This window comes from Culex quinquefasciatus, chromosome 3, assembly GCF_015732765.1.
Source record: "Culex quinquefasciatus strain JHB chromosome 3, VPISU_Cqui_1.0_pri_paternal, whole genome shotgun sequence".
Lineage (NCBI taxonomy): Eukaryota > Metazoa > Arthropoda > Insecta > Diptera > Culicidae > Culex > Culex quinquefasciatus.
In genome coordinates, this window is record NC_051863.1 from 56,902,158 (window position 1) to 56,926,695 (window position 24,538).

Genomic DNA, 24,538 nt, shown 5'->3' on the forward strand with positions numbered 1-24,538 from the left:
TTTTTCACTGGGCCTAGAAAGCCTTATATGTATTCTTAACCCAATCTTGCGCAATCCATCTCCAAGCGTGCACCGTTGACGTTTCGCGCTAAATCAACTTTCACCTGCAGACAGCTGTCAGTCACCGTTGCGCGATTTCCATTTCTAATTTCCGTGGTGTTTACAGCAAGTTTGGTTCGTGTCCTTTGTTTGAATTCGTTTATTTCGCAACAAATTACTTTTATCGGCACTAAATTGCATCGATTTCCCTCCCGCACAGGTTTGGACCACAAGCTAGAGTGGAGATTTACTGGACGACGGTACAGATTATAAGCAGAAGAGCGCGTCTCACCCGTCACGATGGGAGTCCCCAAGTTTTTTCGCTATATGAGCGAACGTTATCCGTGCTTGGGCGAGCTGGTTAGAGAGAATCAGGTAATTTCGGGTTTGGGATTGGGTTTGATGGCGAAATTAATGCATTTTGATTGTAGGTGCCGGACTTTGACAATTTGTATCTGGACATGAATGGAATTATTCACAACTGTTCGCATCCGAACGATTCGGACGTGTTCTTCCGGATCACGGAGGAGCAGATTTTTAGTGACATCTTTCACTATTTGGAGTTTCTGTTCCGGATGATCCGTCCGCAGAAGTTGTTCTTCATCGCGGTTGACGGGGTGGCACCGCGGGCCAAGATGAACCAGCAGCGGGGAAGGCGATTCCGGTCGGCCCGGGAAGCGCAGGAGCAGGTTGAGCAGGCGGAAAAGAAGGGTGATGTGTTGCCGTTGGAGGCTCGGTTCGACAGTAACTGCATCACGCCGGGGACGAGCTTTATGGTGCGGTTGCAGCGTGCCTTGGAGCACTTTATCAAGGTGAAGGTCAGCACGAATCCGCTGTGGAAGCACTGCAAGGTGGTGCTGAGTGGTCACGAGACGCCAGGGGAGGGCGAGCACAAAATCATGGAGTACATTCGGCACGCAAAGGCATCGCCCGGGTTTGACTCGAACACGCGCCACTGTTTGTACGGGCTGGATGCGGATTTGATCATGCTGGGCCTGTGCACCCACGAGCGGCACTTTTCGCTGCTCCGGGAGGAGGTCAAATTCGGCAAGAACGACAAGAAGTCGTCGATCGTTGAGGAGACGCGTTTCTATCTGTTGCATCTGACGCTGCTCCGGGAATATCTGGAGCTGGAGTTTGCACCCGTGCGAGACAAACTCAAGTTTGAGTTCAACCCATACAAGTTGATCGATGATTGGGTCCTGATGGGTTACATGGTTGGCAACGATTTCATTCCGCACCTGCCCAACCTGCACATCAACGAGAACGCGCTGCCGACGTTGTTCCAAGCGTACATGGACGTTCTGCCCGGGCTGGACGGGTACATCAACGAGGGAGGCATCCTGAACCTGGAGCGCTTGGAGGTGCTGATGGAGCGGTTGGCCCGGTTCGATCGGGACATCTTCCTGGAGAACTACACCGACCTGCAGTACTTCAAGGCGAAACGGGGCGCCAATGATGTGAGTTGCATTTTGTTGAAAGAATCTCCAGCCTATTCAATACAATCCCTTTTCAGACGGAGGCCTTCGACGTGACACTCGAGGAAATCAAGGCCGACATGGACATGGACCTGTCGGCGCTGATCAAGGCATCGGAGGACATGTTCCTAGATGACGATGAGGACGGCGACGGCGGCGGTGAACGCTACTCGGCCGAGGACATCGAGAACGATCCGGAGCTGTTCGAGAAGGAATTTGCCGCGTACAAGCGCAACTACTACATGACCAAAATGGGCTACGGCGACTTTAACGAGTGAGAATCGGGGTTGAGATCTGTTGAGTTGCCGTTTCTGAGCTCGGTTGTTTCTTTTCAGGGAGACACGCGCCGAGCAGGCGGAATGCTACATTCGGGCTCTCCAGTGGACCCTCCTCTACTACTACCGGGGAGTGTCCTCCTGGGCCTGGTACTACCCGCATCACTACGCGCCCTTCATCAGCGACGTCCAAAACTTCAAAAACATCAAGCTAAACTTCGAGATGGGCAAACCGTTTCTTCCGTTCCAGCAGCTGCTGAGTGTGCTCCCGGCGGCCAGTAAAGACCACCTCCCGACTGCGTACCACAAGCTGATGACCGACCCGGACAGCTCCGTGATCGATTACTACCCGGAGAACTTCGGTACGGATCTGAACGGCAAGCAGCAGGCCTGGGAGGCGGTCGTATTGATCCCCTTTATCGACGAGAAGCGTCTGCTGAAGGCGATGGAGCCGTGCGACGCGTTCCTGACCGACGAGGAAAAGCAGCGGAACGTTCACGGTCCGATGATGCTGTTCCAGTACGATGAGCAGGGCAGTGCGTTCCTGGGTGCGAACTACGGATTGGACGACGTGGCGGAGCTCAAAGTGAAGGAGATTCCAATCTACCGCGATGACGTACGAATTTGTGCCGCGTGGTGACGCCTGTTTTGATCGGTTTCTTTCTTTTGGCTAGTTGTACGTGCCGGAGAATAAGCTCGTGCTCGGTCCGTCGAAGGGGGCCATTTTGGACGGATACATCAAGGGATTCCCAACGATGAAGCACCTCAAGTATCACGTAAGTTATATTCTAACGGGGTGTCATTGTATTCGATCGTAAGATTTTGATCTACCATCGAGAAATTTCGTTCGCAATTTGAAATAGCACTTTATTGAAACGATAAAAGTAATCGGGATTCGGATATAGGATCGTATATAAATTCAGTCTAAACTTGATACTCCGGAGCATCGAAGGGGCCATCATTAAACCAAGTAGAAACTTTTTAAAAAAAATTAAAGAGATAAAATGTAAAAAATCGACGATTAAAAATTACGAAAAAACATAAAAATTTATGTTTTGAGTTTTGTAAAATAATTTATTAATTTATTAGTTTGTAGAAATTTAGAAATTAAAAAAAAATAAACTTTTTTTTAATTTTGACTTTGTTCTACTTTATTTTTTTTATATTTTGAGATTAAAAAAAATAGAATTTTAAAGTTTAAATTTTATTTGTTTGTTTTTTTTTTAATTTTTGAAAATTTTGAAATTATAAACAATTGATTTGAAAAAATTTTTCCACCAATCCACCATTAGGTGGGTGGTGCCTTCCTCACATTTACAAAGTAATAATGAAAATAAGTTTATGAAATAAAAATTTACCTGATACAGACTTTTCCAGAAAACATGCAGACTCTCATTTGAAGCAATATGGCAACCGGGCGTTTCGCATCTGGCGCGACTCTCGCACGTAAACAAAAAGACCCGGCCTTTTGAGGTTATGCAAAAAATCACCCTTTTTTGTATCTACAAAAATCTTTTTCTTGGCATAACTTTTTAAATACTTCAGAAAAAAAACTTTTTAAATACTTAACTAAAATAAAATTTAATAGGGTTACTAAAATCAAATTTAATAGGGTCTTAGGGGACCCCAAGACAAACAGAATAAGGCGCATCCGGCCAAAATCGGTCCAGTCAGTTCTGATTCTGAGATAATCGTGTGGAAAAAAAATCGTGCCTACACATATCCCCACAGACATTTGTTCAGAATTTGATTCTGAGTCGATAGGTATACGTGAAGGTATATCTAGGAGGTGTATTTAAGAAGTTAACGGTTTAAAAATACAAAAATACATAATACAACATTTTTTATTTTTTTTAAATTTATTACATTTTTATATCCATGAAATCCAGAGTTTTGCTTGAAAAGGTCCTATAAAAATATGAAGCACAATACCTTAACCCTTTCGGGCCTGATGGGTCATATATGACCCAAAAATCAAAATTTTCTAAAGTAGCTTATAATTTTTGTATGGTCCTTAGGATCATTTTCCTATCATCAACTAAAAAACTATTTTTTTGAAAATTCAGGCTTGAAAGGGTTAAAGGACCGTTTCAAAAAAAGATCTAGAAATGTAGACTTTTTTAATTTTGAAATTATTTATTATTTTCTAAAAATAAAAATAAAACTATTTTGGATACTTCTTTTTATTTTTTTTTATTTTAGAAATTATAAAATTTCAATTTTAATTTTATTTAATTTTAGGATTTTAAGGAATTTCAGAAACTCTGGGTTTTTGTTCATTGACAAAATTTAAAATATTCAGATTTTTAAGCAAAGATGACGTTACACGTGGTGCACGCCCCAAATGTCAGAATCTCGCTGTGGTACCAACATAAGAAAAAAAAAGTGTGGCTGTCATGCCATGACCAGGGGGATGCTAAAGGCCGCCATCTTGGGTGATTGAGATTGACAACGAGCGCAAACTGCGCACAGTGAAAACATTTGTTTTATTAATAATTCAATTTTTTGTTATAAAAAATACTGTACTAAAAGTCAAATTACACAGTAGTTAAGTTAAACGTTTCATGTGATGAAAGTACAACTTTAAATGAGGTCATCGGCCCGATGTGTGCTTAATAATCCCAACTTTAGCAGTTTATTTTGCAAATAAATTGATAAAAATCACATCAAAAACATACACTAACTTTTAAACGTACATTGCGTTAAAAAAATCTCGTGGCGCAGGGGTAGCGGCTTCGGCTGCCGATCCCGATGATGCTATGAGACGCGGGTTCGATTCCCGCCTTATCCACTGAGCTTCTATCGGATGGTGAAGTAAAACGTCGGTCCCGGTTTCTCCTGTCTCGTCAGAGGCGCTGGAGCAGAAATCCCACGTTAGAGGAAGGCCATGCCCCGGGGGGCGTAGTGCCAATAGTTTCGTTTCGTTGCGTTAAAATTTTACATAAAAACAATAATTACTTTATTTTTTATTTTTCAATAGTTTAAAATTAAAAGCTAGAAAATATCAAAAAATTTTTTTTTTTTAAATTTAACAATTTAAAGAAACAAAAATACATAATACAACTATTTTCCTGAAATTTTTAAATTAATTAAAGTTTATTAATCTATAAAAAATTCTGGAGAAATTTATTTTTGTCTTAATTTTGAAATTTTAAATTTTTGGAGACTTGTACATTTTCATGTTTAGTTTAGATTTTGTATTAATCTTTAGAAATAATAACATTTTGAATTTTTATTTTTTTAAATTTTAGACATTTAAAAAATAATTTTTCAAAAGTTTTTTTAATTAGTAATTTCCTAAACATTAAAAAAAAAACATAATCTCAGTCGGCTCTGTACTCGCGTGTGCACTAGACGTGCTTTGTGCTCTGCGATCGAAACTTCGCTATTGTGCTCCAAACAATCGCTTTGTGGCCGGCTCTACCATGAGTTCTGTCCGCAAAAAAACGCTGGTCGTGGACTTCAGCGTCCTCCCCGAACGCCCCAAGCTGAACGCAGTGCAGTGGTTTGTGGAAAGGAGTATGGGATTAAATCCCACCGACCTTCGAAGCATCCAGCTGCACAACATTCGCCATTGCGTGCTGATTGAGATGGCGGACCCAGCAGCCGCCGTCAAAACAGCAGCGGAGCATCATCTCAAGCACGCCTTCCGGATCAGCCCGACGAAGAAGATCGCGATTCCGATATACGTCGACGATGACACCGTCGACGTTCGGATCCACGATCTCCCGCCGGACATGTCCAACATGCAGATCGCCGAAGCCATGCTGCAATACGGCGAAGTGCTGACGATACGGAACGAGGTGTGGAGAGACATTTTTGCCGGCCTGCCCAATGGTGTGCGGGTGATTAAAATGAAACTCACCAAGCCCGTCCCGTCGTTTGTAACGATCTGCGGACTTAGCAGTCTAGCCACACACACGGGGCAGATTCTCACCTGCCGACGCTGCGGTTCTCAACGCCACGTGGCCAAAAGCTGCTCAGAGGCAGCCAAAAAAAACTCGTCCAGAAAACCAAAACAAACGCCTCCTGCCCCTGTTTTGCCTCCAGCCGATCCAGCAACAGCAAAATCCCAAGTCATTGTTTCTCATACTCACGAGGACAATGGCAAGGACGGATTTACTACTGTTGTGAAGAAAGGCAAACCCAAGAGGCAGTTGGAAGAAAAGAACGCTCCCGAAGAAAAAAGATCGTGCTGTGACGACGACGACGACGACAACCTACTAGCTACACATGATAATGACCACCGCAACGACAATAGACAGCAAATTGAATCGCCGAAACAACCAACACCGAAACGAAGACTATGGGAGCCAACTGGTTGACGTAGGACTACGCTAAACTAATTATTTTTTTTTGTTAAATTTTGAATTTCAAAACTTGGCCAAATTATGGAAACAAAAGGCCAGTACGCTTAATAAAAAAAAAAAAAACATAATTTAATTTTTTTTTTGGTTTTTTTTTGTACTTTTTTTTAAAATTTCTGGAGCACCACGAGAAAAAAAAATCCGGAAAAGCATTCTGACAGCCGGACTTTTTTGCCAATTCCGAGAAAATAAGTATCTTTTTTCTGAAAACTTGGAATGTACATATCTAGCTGGCCTTTTACCTTTAAACCTTTTAGGCTGCGGGTTTTGTTAAATAGTTATCTGTTGGCTTAGTATTTTCAAAATAGTCCTGAATGTCAAAATGCTTATGCGCCCAATTTAAATATTGCTCTGAAATTTAAAAAAATATCTAAATTGAAAATTTACAAATCCTTGAAAAAAGTTAATAGATTTGGAAAAGTTTTTATTTTTTAAATATTTTTTAAGCATTAAAAAAACAAATTTTTAAAATGTAAAACTAAAAAAAACCCTTTTAAACTTATTATTTTTGTTTGTTATTTATTTTCTTTTTTTTTGTGTAACTGTTTGTGGTTTATTTTCCATTTTTTCTTAAATGTAGAAAAAACTTGGCACGGTTTTAACATTTGAATGAAAAAAGTGTTTAAAAAAAGCATTATACAGAACACTTGTCCAGTTGTATTGCAATCATTAGTTTCCGAAACACCTAAGTATTGATGAAAAAATATTTTTTTTTTTTTTGAAAAAAAATAAAGTTTTTGCGGTGCTGTACATTGGAATTTCAAAAAAAAAAAATCTAAATGTTTTTAATCCAGCCCAACATGCTAAATATGATTATCAATGCAGAAAAATGCGTTTTAGATTGTTTTCAGTTGATTTGACTTTTATTTTTATTAAAAATTTTAAGTCTTTTGAAAAAAATATTGTTTTTGACCCCTGATTTTTTGGACTAATTTTGAAGGGGGGCAAACTTTACTTAAATTATTTTTTTTAAGTTTTGTAACTTTTTTAAAAATGTTGAAAATCTTTGATTTTTTTTTTTACATTACATTTTGACATTTTTTTTTAATTTTAAGAGTTTGAAATTTTTAGAAACTTTGGATCTTTTTAATTTTTTTATTATTTATTTTTTTTTAAATTTTTGTTTTTTTTTATTTTTATAATATTTTTTTTGGTATTTTTCATTTTTTTTAAACTAAAAATTTGAAGTATCCGATTTTTAAAATTTTATGGAATCTTGTTGTTTATTTTATCTTTTTAATTCCATTTTTTTTTTATTTTGAAACGTAATTTTTTTAATATTTTTTTTATTAGTTTCTAAAAACAAGCTTCAAACACATACCGAGATTTTCTCGATCGTCAGTCGTCAGTCGTCAGTCGACGTGATCGTGCACTATGCGCATTGTCCCGAAGTTTGGTTGAATTTCGTTACCGGAGTTCTGAGTTATAATTAACTATGTTCACAGTAGTCGGGCATGTACGTGTGTCAAACGCGTTCTGACAAAAATCCCTTTGACCAGTTGTCGCACTTACAGCAATTTGCAAGGTGTATCAAGATAGCACTATTAGATCGTAACTTCTGTCATATCAAGACTACGGAGAGAGCATGGATTTTTTTCCCCGATTTTTGTTGAATATCTTAGAGTTGAAAACGAATTATGGGGATCTGTGAAGGTGAGGCATTTAGAGCTGCCAAAATGGCGTTCTTAACACCTAAAATCGAGAAATGCTGATCGAATGATCTCAATCTATAGATCGAGGAATCTCGATCGTGAGTAGAGAAATCACGTAGCTTTTGGGCCGATTTCTAATTCTTCTCAAAACTCTGCAGGGCATCCTGAAGGAGATCCGCGTCAAGGTGTTCAACTTTCCGAGCCGCAACGCCAGCATGGTGGTGGCCATCGACAAGGAGGGGGATGACAAATCAACCGCCCAGTTAGCCCAGGAACTGCTCGGCAGCATCGTGTACGTGAGCTGGCCGCACCTGACGGAGGCCAAGGTGGTGAAGGTGGCGGACGCCAAGACGGTCTACGAGAAGGATCGCGAGGAGCGGCCGAACAACGAAAAGTTTTTCGGCACGTGCGTGAAGGCGATCGTGGAGCAGTGAGTTGAGGTTTTGGGAGTTTTGGGGGTCGGAAGTTGATTTGTTTTGTTTGTTTCAGTCATAGCAATCGGTTGGCCATTGATTTGGGCGAGATTAGGCAGCTGGTGCACGTGAAGACGTGCGTGGGCAGTGAGTACGTGCTGAAGGATGATCGGTACGTGCTGAACAAGCTGTGGAACCAGGGTGAGACGATGTATCCGGTGCAGGCGATCGTGACGGATTTGAGGGAGGCGCTGAGGACGCTGAAGCCTTACCAGGAGGTGCAGGAAATGTTTCCGGAGAACTGCGTGGTGTTTTTGCGGGCTACGCAGTGGTATGGTAGTATGGGTCACGTCGTGGATGTGACGGCCGGTCACAAGCGCATCAAGACGAGGTTTGAGATTTACGAGGAGCCGAATTTGGACACGGTGCTGAAGATTGACGATGAGGCGCGGAATCACTACCTGACCACGTACGACGCGGCCTCGTCGATTGGGATTTCGGCGAATTTGCTGAGTCGGCTGTCGTCGACGATCTACATGGTGACGGGTGGGCGGAGGTCGCTGAACGTGGACGAGAAGGGCAAGATGAACATTGGGCTGCAGTTGAGGCTGGTGTCGCAGGACATTGAAACGGTTGGCTATACGAGAAAGATGGCGAAGAATTGGATGTACTCGGACAAGGCGATCGAGCTGGTTAAGGCGTATTATGACAAGGTTCCGCAAGTGTTCGAGAAGCTCGAGTCGTTTGGGAATCGCGATGTGCTGTTTGAGGATGAAATATTCGGCGAGAAGAGGGAGGAAGGTTCCGGGTTGAAGGAGCTGGTGGCGTGGATCAAGGCTCAGGACCACGCCAAGGCGGAGAAGCGATCGTGTGGGACGAAGATTTTGGAACCGGCAGCGGTGGAGGAGTTGGTCAAAATTACGGCTGAATCGGTGCGCCAACTGCCAACGATGCAGACCATGTTCGTTCATCCGAAGGACCTGTACAAGCCTGGAATGAAGCAGGCAAGAAGCATCGACTACATGGCCAATTACGAGCTGCTGGATCGGGTGATCATTGCGCGTGAAACCGAAGTGGTTCCGCTCGGTTATCGAGGCACCATCATCGGCATCCACTTGGCCAAGGATCCGAATCCCGTTCGGCAGGAGAGCGTCTCCAAAGAGGACAAATATTTTGACATTCTGTTTGACAAACAGTTCCCCAACGGAACGCACATCTTCGGCATCGAGCAAACGCGCAATCGGGTCGTACGAGTGGCCGAGGGCGCCATCCTGAACATATCTTTCGGCGTTGCCGACTTTGAGTACAAACAGGTCGATCCGGCGCAGCCGATCATGCTTCCGGCGGAGGAATTCTGCCCCGGAGGATTGGCCAGCAAGCAACCCTCGACCGCACGCTCCGTCGAGACGGTTCGCGTGAAACCTTCCAAACCAACTGCAAAATCCGAATCCATCAAAAAGCGTCTGAACGAGCGCATCGAAAAGAATCCCAACCCGATGAAGGCGTTTGTGATGGCCAACCGGAAGCCACTGGAGGAGAACGATGCAAACTCCCAGGCCGGGTGTGACTTTGAGAAGGTGTGGAACAAGCTGCGCGAGCCAAACCAGACGACGACGACCACGCTGGACGAGCGGGACATCAAGAGCTTCCTCGCGAATGCGGTTCCTACCGCGCAGGAATCGGCGCCAGTCCCAACCAACCCACCGGCACTTTCCAGCGACCCAACAGACATGTTGAAGAAAATGCTCAAAATTAGTGCTGACCAGGAGCCAGCCGTCCAAACGCCGCCTCAGCTCAACATTCCCATGCCAAAGAACCTGCCAAAACCGCCGTCCTCCTGGCGCTCCGACCACAAATCGGCCAAGGACACCGTAAAGCAACAACACCCCGCGGACAAACCCCAGCAAAAGCAAAATCACCAAATGCCGATGCCGCCCCAACCGTTCGCCCAGTTCCAACCGTACCAGCTGGCCCACCAGCAGAACCGATACCAGCCACCCCCCGGCCAATTCCTCCCAAACCAGTACCAACCAATGCCCCGCTACCAGCCGCAAATGCCAATGCCGCCCCACAAAAACAACAACCACTCGGCGTACCAACAGTTCAACCAACATCACCAGCAGCTCCAGCAGCAACTCTACCGGCCCCAATACTACCCCGGAAACGGCCCAAACCACAACACCAACAACCAGCATCACCCGAGGCAGCGTGGCCCAAACGGCCCGCAAAATCTCAGCTTCAACCGGAACACCCCCGCCGGCACCGGAGCCTTCGTCCCCCTGCAGGCGATCATCAAGTCCAAAACGAGACCCAACGGAGGAGGAAACAAAAGCAACAAAGCGGGAAGCAGCAACGCCAACTCGACGGGCTTCGCCCAGAAAAACGCCGAACTGCGGCAAAAGGTCGAGCAGAAGCAGCAGGAGAACAAGCAGGACTTTGCGTCCTTCCTGGGGGGTGCTGGGAAATCCGTGGAAGCAGCGGCGGCAGTCGTTACGACCGGGGACGAAAAGTGTGATAAGCCGGAGCGGAAAAAGGACGACGGAGGCGATGGCGTGCAAAAGGTAAGAATTTCATGATCGAATCAAACGTGATTTAATTTCGTTAACTTTTTCAGACCGCCAGCACCAGTCCCAAGCCGCCGAAGGTGCGCCAGATGAGAATTGCGGCCAACTTTTCACAAGCTGACTAAAACTTTTTAACTTTTTTAAAACACTTCCGCGTTCGTAAACGCTTGGTAATGACAAAAAGTGTACATTTTTTCAATGTTTTATTTTTACGATCAACTTCTAATTTAAATACATTTGTGCTCCTCTCCGTATCGTGTTAAGTTCAAAACTGACTCGCAAAGTTGAAATTAATTGAAATAAATAAACGACACACACAGCTAGGGTGTGTCATCGGATCGAGACAGTTGATGGGTTTACTTTCAAATAATATCACAAACTTTTTGTACAAATATCGATTACCAGATTTGTTTTTCCGAATTTCGTCACTTAAAAAATTGTCAAAGTTCAACGAACTCTGTATAAAAAAGTTACCTCGACATTTCATTCATCGCTAGCGATGTTGAGTGAGACGTGTTCGAAAACATTGAAGAAAATCTCTCCTGGACTTTCAAATTGAATTCCACATTCAATTTACGAAGATGACGTATTAGTGTGATCAAAATTCTTCCTAAAAAGAAATAAATACAAGTTAAAAGATTTAGTCTCGGTACTAGTTATTTTGCATTAAAATTGTCAGGAAGAAAAATGAAACAAACAATAGATCGAAAACTTTTAAAAAAATTATCAGAAATTTAAAAACTGATATTTTTTTAACCTTTTATTAATTTCAATTTTAAAATTGATAAAAAAAACAAAAATCATTATTTCTAAAACACAAAATTCAAAAGTTACATAATTCAAAACACCCAAAATTTGTAAATTCTAAAAATTCAAAATTCCGATTATTAAAAAATTGTAAATTCCTAAGTTTGATAGATCGAAAATTTGGATAGTTAACAAATTCAAACATTTCATAATGCTACAATTGAAAAAATTAAGAAATCATAATTTCAAAAAATATTATCAATAAACCAAAAATTTTGAAAATCAAGAAATTGTTTCTAACTGGCGGCATTTGAAAATTGAACAAATAATATTATGACAATTTAGGATCTCAGGAGTTCAACCTTAAAAAAAAACAAAAAACCTTTCGAATGCAACTATGAGAGTTGGAATTATTGAAGTTTTACGAAAATACGAGCAATTATAAGATTTTGTATGTTTTTTTTGGACCTCAAATTTTAATGTCCGTTTTACCCCACTTCCCTTTGTTGTAGAGGGCTCATATTAGGCACGAGTTATTCTCATGTATAGACAAACAAACGCTGAAAGTTTCAACTAAATCGGAGTACACCTCGATACAACCTGTTACACATTGAGCATGAGCATGGTTGACTGCCAATGAGCTGCTACTCCGTTATTGACAGATCAGCTGAAGTTAAACAATGAATCAAAAATGATCAGTGGGAGCCAACCATCCGTTCACTGTTTAACCTCTGAAGATCCCTACTTTATTAGTCAATACCGGCGCCCTCCCAAGAAGCCTGCAGTTCAACGAAAGGGAGGAATGTTAGTCCGATAGTTGAAGTTGCAGTATGTGCGAAAGCACATAGTTTTTCGTTATATACTTGTTGATACCGCTTGAGACCGTTGAATCCACAGCATCTCCTTCAAGCATCACGTGATTATTATTTTTTTGGGTTAGTAGGAAAAGGTATTGGCATTTCGATGCCTCCCGAGCTACGATGCTATGGGGAGGACTTTCATAACAGACCCGTCGGCGAGCCTTCCGAGCAACGGTGCTATCGGAAGGTCTTTCTGGTTAGCACACACAATCACTCAAACACAGTTATTTTGCTCCACTATTAACTCGACGATCCAAATTGTCAGTGCGTCTTTCGATCATTATATAGAAATGGCTTTTTCACCGCAAATAAATAAAACCTCGAAAAATTTAAACACAATCCACCCGACGCCGTGCCTTCCGATCAACGATGATATAGGAAGGGCTTTGAAAATCACAAAACAATAAATTAAGACACACACAATTTATGACCAAAAACACACACAAAAAAATCACTTTTCACTTCGAATATTTTTTACACCACCTTTACAAATTACGCACTCACCCCATACGAACAGCGACACAAAAGCACACAAAACAATTAAGCTGTATAATCACGACTTCGCGTCCCCACTTCCAGCGCACCAATGATGCTATCAGTGTTCCCACTAGCCTAAGCCATCGGCTAGGCTAGGTTCATTTTTCTGGTTCAGGTTCACTCCACACGTCGGCAAGCATCGTCGGCTCAGGCTCAACGAGCGCCGTGAGCCATGGTTCATTTGGTTCAAACTAGGCGAGGCTAGCCAAAATGAACCATTGGCTTGAACCAGGCTTGAACCTGATCAAAGAATGTTAGGCTAAACGGCAAGCTCTGTTACACCATGATACTGTTCAACCCTAAATATACTACTGCGTAACAGTGTTACACCGTAACAGTGTTACACCGTAACAGTGTTACACCGTAACAATGTTACACCGTAACAATGTTACACCGTAATAGTGTTACACCGTAACATTTTTACACCGTAACAGTGTTACACCGTAACAGTGTTACACCGTAACAGTGTTACACCGTAACAGTGTTACACCGTAATAGTGTTACACCGTAATAGTGTTACACCGTAACAGTGTTACACCGTAACATTGTTACACCGTAACTTTGTTACACCGTAACTTTGTTACACCGTAATATTGTTACACCGTAACATTGTTACACCGTAACATTGTTACACCATAACATTGTTACACCGTAACATTGTTACACCGTAACATTGTTACACTGTAACATTGTTACACCGTAACAGTGTTGCAACGAATGTTGTGGTGTAACAATGTTACGGTGTAACAATGTTACGGTGTAACAATGTTACGGTGTAATAAATGTTACGGTGTAACAAATATGACGTTGTAACAATGTTACAGTGTAACAATGTTACGGTGTAACAATGTTACGGTGTAACAATGTTACGGTGTAACAATGTTACGGTGAAATGTTACGGTGTAACAATGTTACGGTGTAACAATGTTAAGGTGTAACAATGTTACGGTGTAACAATGTTACGGTGTAACAATGTTACGGTGTAACAATGTTACGGTGTAACAATGTTACGGTGTAACAATGTTACGGTGTAACAATGTTACGGTGAAATGTTACGGTGTAACAATGTTACGGTGTAACAATGTTACGGTGTAACAATGATACGGTGTAACATTGTTACATCATTATATTTGTTACACGGTAGCATTGTTGCACCGTAACACTTATGCATAGTCATGGTTTTCATTAGCCGAGTTAGCCTGGCTTAAGCCATGGTTCATGGTTCACTGAACCAGGATTGAACCACAAAAGGAGGCTTAAGCCAAACCAATTTTATTGGTGAACCTAGCCTAACCGGTTCATTTGGGAACTCTGGATGCTATTATTCAATTACCACAATCACTCACCCCATACCTCGATACGACCTGTTACACATTGGTAAAATACTCGCTCTTAAGCATTTTTTTAAACTAAAAAATTAAAATTTAAGAATAAAAAAAAATCTGAAATTTGATAATTCAAGATTTGTTAATTTATTTGTTTTTAATTTCTGATTCCAATATTACATTATCAAAAAAATGCAATTTTAGATTTTTTTAATTCTAGAATGTTTGGTATTACGATTTTTTTTGTTATTTTCTATTTTTTCGGTTTTATTTTATTTTAACTTTAAATTCTTTAATTTTGGGATCTGAGTTTTTTAAATTTCGTATTTTGACTTTTGAATATTTTTATCTTTTAATTTCGCGCGTTCCTTCCGATTTCCGTACATATATATATTATAATGAAACTTTGAAGACATGTAATCCTACGCTTATGTGAGCCATTTTTGTGTATATGGAGCCAGTTTTACTCGATAATGACATTTGAGAAGGGCTTTTATGTAAAATTGTCTGGAGAATCGACTCTCTTGTTAGGTTTTGAAAATTTTGTTGTTTAGAGCATTAAAAAAACAGTTTCAGTAAATGATTTTTGCATTTTTTTAGGTGAATTGCTCCATCCTGCATTGTTCGTGGGTCTTTTTGTAACATCTTAGGCTATTTTCACAAAAAAAAAAATGAACGAAAAAAATCGTGGGCTCGCCGTAAAATTTAACTATTAAACTTTAAAATCAAAAATCTCATAAAAGTTGAGTGTTATTTTCTTTCAGTGTATTTTTTCGGAAAGCCCGTCATATTTCCTACAAGTTTGTTTTTGACCACTTTTTGATACGATGCAACGGCTTTGAGATACAGCAATATCTAAATTACGAAATACAAAAATATTTAAAACACTTACGCCCTTCTCAAATGTCATTATCGAGTGTAACAGGCTCCATTCAAACAAAAATGGCCTAGGATAACATGTCTACAAAATTTCATTAAAATCGGAGAGAGTCGAGTAAAAAGTACCTAAAAAATTCCAGTTTTGAGCTGAAATTGCTCTACAGTTAAGAGCTTGTTTGAATTCAGTTTTTTCTACAAATAAAATGAGTTTAATTGGATATTCAGGATTTTTGATACGTCGAACTGGAAATGATGAAAGTAGCTGTTTATAACGAAAAAGAAAGACATATCACAATTTTTCTTAAAATTTGCATTTTTTAACAATAATTTTGAATATTTTTTCAGGAATTTTATGTATCGTAAAATATCTTATTGTTAATTTATTCTAGATGATATTTGCTACAAATCCACGCAATCAGTTTAGAAAAACAGTAATGAAATTGATATTTCCAGATGAATTAAAAAAAAATATATAGAAAATATACATTTTTAAATGATGTTGGATATTGGAGACATGTTTAGGAAACTCAAAACTAATTAATTTTAGTGAGATGTTTGATACTACATCTTCGGTGGCCATGGATCATTACCTTGTTCCGGTACATATTCAAAAACCGGTATAATTTTTCTTTCTAGTGCTTCTTGAATCATAAAATCGGTTTAATTTTCGCAAAGCTATGAACATTTGAATTTTCACAAAAATTGCCTGTTCCGATCATTTTGTCCAACCCCTGTTACAGTACTTGGTACAAAAACTTTAAAATGAGAAAAAATAGAAGATCTTGAGGACCAGTTTCACATTTAGACTGACAGTGTTATACAAAGGCCCCATAGCTCAGTTGGTTAGAGCGTCGTGCTAATAACGCGAAGGTCGTGAGTTCGATCCTCTCTGGAGCCAAGAATTTATTTTGTTGTTTTGATTGCTTTGAATTTGAAAAAAATGCTGGTTTATTTCGAAAACGGATGCATATAAACATATAAATTATTCAAATTCAATAATTTACGATAAATAGCTGTATTGTTAACAAGGTTTCTTGGCATGAGACATGATTCAAGGAATGAGAATGTCACTAGTTTCCGACTATCCGATTCCGGTTCTAGTCGTCATCGTCCTCTTCGTCACCTTCGGCATCCTTTGGGGCGGTTTCTAAGAAATAAACAAATTTCCCGTGTTACTCGCAACACCCGCAGAACCAAACAGTTCCCAATAAATTATACCTTTTTGGGGGGCGTTTTTCTCGTCCTCCAGCAGCTGGGTGAGCGTCGCGTTCGACGACTCTTTGGCCGCTTTCAACGATTTGATCAGATCTCCGATGGTGGTTCCGTCGACGGTTTCCTCCAACTTTGTGGCGGCCGCGTTGCGAGTCACTTCGAACAAAATTTGCGCCATTGCGAGAGGGTAATTTTCTGATGGAATTGGAACTATTGAGGAAGAGTCAACTTAACACGCACGTTCTGGCAGAGGGAATAAATGAGTGTTTATCAACAGCAACAGCAATAACAACAGAAAGTGACAGCCGGTCTGTTGATTAACGTAGGGGAGAATGGGGAGAGTGGGTACTTTAGTTCAAAATGGATTTATGGAGTTTTTTTTTTTTTTTGAAAAGGTCAAATAAACCAAATTTCTAGTTTTTGCTTTATGGGTGTTTTTTGAAACCGCCTTGAGTCAGGGGTATTAAAAAACACCCAAAAAGCAAAAACTGAAAATTTGGTTTATTTGACCTTTTTTTAAAAAAAAACTATAAATTTAGTCTAATAATTTTAGTTTTTGTTAATTTTTTATCATGCATATATTGTTTTGTAATTATGATTTGACATTTAATTCAATTTTAAAATAATCACCTAATGAAAATGTTTGTGACACTATAATGATATAATGTACTCTATGGCTATCGATCTTCTCGATATCAATATTGCTCCCGCTGTCAATAAATTGCTCAGTCACTTCAAATAGATTGCTTTGATTTTTCGTTCAATAACTCCCGCTCTCGACGGTTCCTTCAATATCGACAACGAGAGAGTCCACTGAATTAAATATCATACAGAACAGACTCGATTATCCGTAGGCCTTGGAAAAATTTCACTTCGGATAATCCAAACTTCGGATAATCAAATCACGAAAAAAAATGAAAAAATACGCAAAATATATTTTTATGTTCGTGATTCGGTTATCCAAAGTCCCATACAAACCTTAGGATGATCGAACTTCGGATAATCGAGTCTGGACTGTATTTATATTATAACATGATTGAGGAGGAATTGGAGTAGGGTTTTTTAACCATTAGTGGAGCCGAAGCACATTTTTCACAAATTTTCAATATTTTAAGCACTTTTTCATAACCCTTTGTACAAAACAATGAAAACTGAAGTCTTTTGAACAATTTTGACTATTTGTTTCATCATTTTATTTGTTTTTGAGCAGAAAAATAGCCATTGGAAATGGAATTTTTTTGCCTATTATGGACCCCTTTTTTCTATAGTGGACCCGGGTCCATAATCCGATTGTGGAGCCGGGTCAACTATATGCAAACTGTTTTTTTTATACCAAATTTAACCGATATTTGATGTTTTGATGCATGGTGTACAGTATGTAAAAAAAGTATTTACACCCCTTGGGCACTATGCACATTTTGTGATGAAACATGTAAAAAAATTAAAGTTTGACAGGAACCTAGTACTACGTTTTGTTCAGAAACTCATGCCAAACATTTTGCTACAAAAAGCTCATGAAAAGATGATTTCTATAAAAAGTTATATAACAAATACTATTACGAAAATAAAAAGGTGCAAAAGTTTGTACACCTTTCGAAAAATTAACATAAATAATGTTATTTGTTGACAAATCACCATAAATCCAGTCTCCCAACTCCAAATAGGCATCCTTGACTGATTCAAAAAATAATTTGGATTGAATATAAAGTTTACTAACTACTTAGTATAAAAGTTTATATAACTCTGGAAATTCTATATAAAACTTATCTAAAATTAATTTTGCAAACTTTTAATTCAACTAAATGTCAATATATTACCATAGAATTGCTAAATAAACATTTTGGAGTGGGTATAACACCGTTTTGGGGGTATTTGTATCGATAGAATAGATTTTTCGTTGGAATTTCGTACCAACCCGGAATTACGTCGTAGGAAAATCCGCCGGCATCCGAACCGGTCCACGATTCACAAGTCAACCTATGTGGAATCGGAAAGGGCATAAAATTTCCGATCTTTTGATACCCATACATCTAGGTTTTCTATAAAACCTACGTTTTTAAATACCAGGGCAAAAGTAAGTTTGATCCACGAGAACAAAATTACGAAATTCCATACATTTTTGGCAGGTTGCTCAAACGAAACCATAACAACGTTTTTGCTTAGGTATTTAAAAACGTGGGTTTTATAGAAAACCTGGATGTATGGGTATCAAAAGATCGGAAATTGTATGCCCTTTCTGATGCCACAGAGGTTGACTTGTGAATTGAGGACCGGTTCAGATGCCGGCGGATTTTCCGACGACGTAATTCCGGGTTGGTACGATTCCAACGAAAATCTATTCTATCGATACAAATACCCCAAAACGGTGTTATACCCACTCCAAAATGTTTATTTAGCAATTCTATGGTAATATATTGACATTTATTTGAATTAAAAGTTTGCAAAATTAAGTTTAGATAAGTTTTATATAGAATTTCAGAGTTATATAAACTTTTATACTAAGTAGTTAGTAAACTTTATATTCAATCCAAATTATTTTAATCAGTCAAGGATGCCTATTTGGAGTTGGGAGACTGGATTTATGGTGATTTGTCAACAAATAACATTATTTATGTTAATTTTTCGAAAGGTGTACAAACTTTTTTGCACCTTTTTATTTTCGTAATAGTATTTGTTATATAACTTTTATAGAAATCATCTTTTCATGAGCTTTTTGTAGCAAAATGTTTGGCATGAGTTTCTGAACAAAACGTAGTACTAGGTTCCTGTCAAACTTTAAATTTTTTACATGTTTCATCACAAAATGTGCATAGTGCCCAAGGGGTGTAAATACTTTTTTTACATACTGTAGGTCTAATAATAGATATAACACAGTCCAACAAGATTTTGTCTCTGAGACGCGTATATGTGTTCCTAGTAGAATTTTGCCTGCTGAATCCGAATCCGGGTCCAGATGGTCCCAATTTTGAGATACACCCGTTTGAAATGTAAGTTTAGGCCAAAATTAGCTACTTTGTCGACTATTTTACAAAAGAAATATTGAATAAACAACTAAACCAATACATGTATCTTATAGTTCACGTTTTCCCCTTTCTGAAACACCCCTGGTTTTTAAAATTTGATTGTTTCTACGCATATTTATAGCCATTTTAAAATTATATTTTCAGTTGGTTCTCATTCAAGTTTTTCCAACTTGCATGCAAGCTAAATTATGCTGGGATATCAATAATAAAAATCAAAAATGCTTTGCAGAACGTTAAATAAGTATGTCTCGGTAATCTAATTGATCATATTTCATGTAATTTTGTCTGCTGAATCCATTCCTATCATTAGATTTTTTCAAAAAGGTCAGCTTTTTAAGTAAAAATTGAATTTTCGATGATTTTTTTCAAAATAAAATCTATTTTATGCTAAAGTATGACTCAGAGATGTCTAAATGTCGATGTCTCGTCAGTCAAATTGATCATTTTTAATGTATTTTTGTCTGCTGAATCCATTCCCATCATTGGATTTTTTCAAAAAGGCCAGCTTTTTGAGTAAAAATAGTATTTTCGATGATTTTTTCAAATAAAATCTATTTTATGAGCAATTCTCTTTGAAATCGGCCGATAACGACCATTTTTATTTGTTGTATTTTTTTATTTTTCTCAAACTTTGTGGGGGCCTTCCCTTCGACCAAAGAAGCTATTTTGTGCCATTGGTTCACCCATACAAGTCTCCAACCAATTTTGGCAGCTGTCCATACAAAAATGGTATGTAAAAATTTAAACAGCTGGAACTTTTGAGTGAATTTTCTGATCAATTTGGCGTCTTCGGCAAAGTTGTAGGTATTGTTGAGGACTATTGAGAAAAAAAGGTACACGGAAAAAAAATGCCGAATTCTTTATTATCATTTTTTTACAATTACTCGAATTCCCAAAACACGTAGTTATTTTTTATTTTCGACAATTTTTGATTAGTTTTAGAGGACAAAAAACCCCATTTTTTGAGCCATAGAGAAGTGCCGTGTTATGAATTTTTGAAAAGGCAGTAATTTTTGAAAAAAAAGCAAATATCATACAAAACAAAATTTGACCTATTTTTATGTTAAATTAAATTTGCAATCGAAAAGTACAGATTTTTAATAAACGGCTCCGTTTTTAATATATAGCCACTCAAACATTCAATATAACGCCCTTTTAAAATGTTAGTCTTGATTTTTTTTTGAAAATTTTGTTTTTGAATAGATCGGAATTTTTACCAATGTTTTATATTTTAACATTGAAAATCGGAACATAAGTTGCTGAGATATCGACATTATAAAATTGTGGGGTTTTTGGGGAAGATTTATACACACTCAATTTTCCTCTTTCTTTTGTTTAAACCGCTGTATCTCAGCAACCAGAGGTCAAATATTCTATGTCTCTTTCACAATTTCATAAAAAATCAAAAAAAGGTGTTTCATGATAACTGGGAAATCAAAAATTGATTCTCGCGGTACGTTTAGTTTTAAGTAAACACTGTTAAAAATCCCACAATAAAAACAACATAATGTACACAAACATACAATGGTGACTTAACATTATTGAAAGAATTCGAACTGTACTAAAAATGCGAACTTCTACAGAACCTTCTATTTAGTAAGTATTGCTAAAATTCACAGGAAGTAGCTTCTTCTTGCAGCAGACTTGGCCGAATGGCTACGCTGTCTGCTTTGTAAGCGGATGATCATGGGTTTGATTCCCATCTACTACAGCCTTCCATCGGATGGGGAAGTAAAACGTCGATACCGGCCTTAGATGTTGTTAGGCCGTTAAGTCATTCCAGGTGTGGGAGTCGTAACCCAGAGGTCGTCAGCTAGAACCCTGAAGTCGAAGGTTCCTTGGAGTAGAAAGAGGTTTAAGTGCTTTCCCGTTCAAGCCTTTGGACTCCTAGGTTCGAGCAGAAACTCCCCCCTTCCCCCCTTTTAGACCCAGTTAAAGAAATGTTACAGGCATTACATTTTTTAAAAGGCCAAAAAATACCCTAATGCGTTACACTAGTTTATACTCTTTTTGAGCCTGACAATTAAATGGTTCTCTGATTAGTACAAATTTTAACCTCTAATGTAGGGGAGTGTGGGGTAATTTGGACACCCTAAGGAAATTGCTCTGTCACGGGCTGTATGGATATTTTAAAGAAATGTGGATGACACCAGAGGATAATAGAGACCATATTTGATGGAAAAATGTCATTTATTTCGATAAATTTTGATGAAAACCCCATTTTTATCGCAAAACTTAAAAGGTGTCCAAATTACCCCCACATTTTTGTGTGGGGGTAATATGGACACCCCTATGGGGTAATTTGGACATGCCTTGTGGGGTAATTTGGACATGCCTTGTGGGGTAATATGGACATACCTTGTGGGGTAATATGAACACCTTTTGAGGGGTAATTTGGACACATGTTGAAGAATAAGTTTAACATTAGATTTTTTGAGCATGTTTTTTATCCTTCAACCTGGTTTTGTAATTGCTTTATATTTTGAAGTGTTGTTTTGCTCACAATATTTCATCAAAGGTTTAAATAATGATTTTGTGATAGAACTATAATTCAATAGGAAGATAACAAATAGTTCAGTGTAGTATACATAATTAAATCATTAATACTGAAATGATTTAAACATTGATTCTGGATAAGGCACAAGTATAGTTTTTAGTGATTACGGTATCGTTTATGTTTATATAAATCAATCTTTATATAGAATTTATTAGCCTGAAAAAAACATTTTTTTTAAATTTTACATTCTGTAGCCCTTCAAATTTAAATATTATTGTAAACCAGCATAGAAATCAGAAATGTCATAGAAATTAATTAAAAGCAATTAACATTAGAGTCTTGTTGAACGCCAAATGTACAGTAATCAGATTTTCATCAATTCGAATATTGGAATAAATTTATCTAAATTAAAAAATAGGGGTTTTGTGTAGGATCTCATTGCTCACATTCCGTTTTGATTGTTTTGACATATTAAATCCCTTTAAATTTATCTAAATCGCTTTAAAAGCTCATCCAACCATGAAAGTTACTTTTTTGTTGCCTGACAGGTAGACTTTCAGGTATGTCCAAATTACCCCACAAGCCATGTCCAAATTACCCCCATAGCATGTTCTATCATAAATTGCAATTTTTGATGATAAAAATGGATAAAATGCACAATTTTTAAACGTACATATCTCAGGCATCGTCCAAGCAACCCCCTTAAACAAAAAATGTCCACTTTTTTTGCCATATAACCCCTGCAAAACCTTATTTCCTAACCTTCAAATATTAGAATTTAAGGCAGTGCCAACCGGCCTTTGGAAACTTTTACATATTATACCAAAACTACTTAACCTATTCCAACTTTTTTGGTTTGTCCTTACTCTTAGGCCATTACTAGTACTAGCCTTATCACTTAAATTGCCGTTTTCACTTTATATCCGAAGAAAACGTGATTTTTATAGGGGTGTCCAAATTACCCCCCCTGTCCATATTACCCCAAACTCCCCTACATGCAACACTAACCTATGAAAATAGCAAGATAGCATTTCACGCTGAAATTCTGAAAAAACGCACTTATTAAATCATTCTATGCCACGGTTTAACACCGAAAAAAACACTGCTAGATGAATTAATCTTTTGTAAAATGTTTACATTTTTCATCAAACAAAACAAACACATTTTTGTTTCATCTGTGTTTGTAAACATTGCCAGGATAGTGATGGTGTGTGTAATGATCTTACCAACACAAAGGCAATGTAAATGATTAATGATTTCAATGATGATTATGAAGAAGAAGATTAAGAAGAAGAAGCACAAATATATTTTGATCCGATTTCACCTTAAGAATCTTTTAAAAATAGATATTTTTAGAAAAGGTCACTCATGGTCGATATTTTTTAAAATAAAAAAACTGCAAATATTTCACTAAAATCAAACTTTGGGTGACTATATCATGAATACGGATTCCTTAATCAAAAAATCTGTAAAGTACTTTTCGATTGCAAATCAAATTGAACATAAAAAGATCAGGTCGAATTTCGTGTTGTATGAAAATTTGATTTTTTCCAAAAATCACGTTTTTTTTCAAAAATTCATAACACGGCGGCAGATTTTTTGACCATACTTCTCTATGGCTAAAAAAATTGGGTTTTTTTGTCCTCTAAAACTTATCAAAAATTCTCGAAAATAAAAAAAAAACTACGTGTTTTGGGAATTTGAGTAATTGTAAAAAAAATGATAATAAAGAATTCGGCAATTTTTTTCCGTGTACCTTTTTTTCTCAATAGTCCTCAACAATACCTACAACTTTGCCGAAGACGCCAAATTGATCAGAAAATTCACTCAAAAGTTCCAGCTGTTTAAATTTTTACATACCATTTTTGTATGGACAGCTGCCAAAATTGGTTGGAGACTTGTATGGGTGAACCAATGGCACAAAATAGCTTCTTTGGTCATAGGGAAGGCCCCCACAAAGTTTGATAAAAATATAAAAAAAAAAAACAAATAAAAATGGTCGTTATCGGCCGATTTCAAAGAGAATTGCTCATAAAATATATTTTATTTTGAAAAAAATCATCTAAAATTCAATTTTTACTCAAAAAGCTGGCCTTTTTGAAAAAAATCCAATGATGGGAATGGATTCAGCAGACAAAAATACATTAAAAATGATCAATTTGACTGACGAGACATCGACATTTAGACATCTCTGAGTCATACTTTAGCATAAAATAGATTTTATTTTGAAAAAAAATCATCGAAAATTCAATTTTTACTTAAAAAGCTGACCTTTTTGAAAAAATCTAATGATAGGAATGGATTCAGCAGACAAAATTACATGAATTAGATTACCGAGACATACTTATTTAACGTTCTGCAAAGCATTTTTGATTTTTATTATTGATATCCCAGCATAATTTGGCTTACATGCAAGTTGGAAAAACTTGAATGAGAACCAACTGAAAATATAATTTTAAAATGGCTATAAATATGCGTAGAAACAATCAAATTTTAAAAACCAGGGGTGTTTCAGAAAGGGGAAAACGTGAACTATAAGATACATGTATTGGTTTAGTTGTTTATTCAATAGTTCTTTTGTAAAATAGTCGACAAAGTAGCTAATTTTGGCCTAAACTTACATTTCAAACGGGTGTATCTCAAAATTGGGACCATCTGGACCCGGATTCG

At 38.0% G+C, this 24,538-nt stretch overlaps 1 protein-coding gene, 1 long non-coding RNA gene and 1 other non-coding gene across 3 annotated transcripts; 2 read left to right on the plus strand and 1 right to left on the minus strand.

The window, feature by feature from the left end:
* Positions 1–69: 69 nt before the first annotated feature.
* Positions 70–11,132, plus strand: LOC6039697 (5'-3' exoribonuclease 1). Its single transcript, XM_001849204.2, has 9 exons — positions 70–174; positions 260–414; positions 471–1,499; positions 1,556–1,791; positions 1,853–2,408; positions 2,467–2,568; positions 7,970–8,241; positions 8,301–10,785; positions 10,839–11,132. Exons 2-9 carry the CDS (start codon positions 340–342, stop codon positions 10,911–10,913), a joined length of 4,830 nt encoding a protein of 1,609 aa, XP_001849256.2. The 5' UTR covers positions 70–174; positions 260–339; the 3' UTR covers positions 10,914–11,132.
* Positions 11,133–15,960: 4,828 nt separating this feature from the next.
* Trnai-aau lies at positions 15,961–16,034 on the plus strand. The gene has a single exon. It is a non-coding gene; the product is annotated as a tRNA-Ile (tRNA).
* Positions 16,035–16,056: 22 nt separating this feature from the next.
* Positions 16,057–16,641, minus strand: LOC119769701. The gene is made up of 2 exons (XR_005278490.1): positions 16,355–16,641; positions 16,057–16,283 (listed from the first exon to the last, which is right to left on the minus strand). It is a non-coding gene; the product is annotated as an uncharacterized LOC119769701 (long non-coding RNA).
* Positions 16,642–24,538: the final 7,897 nt, after the last annotated feature.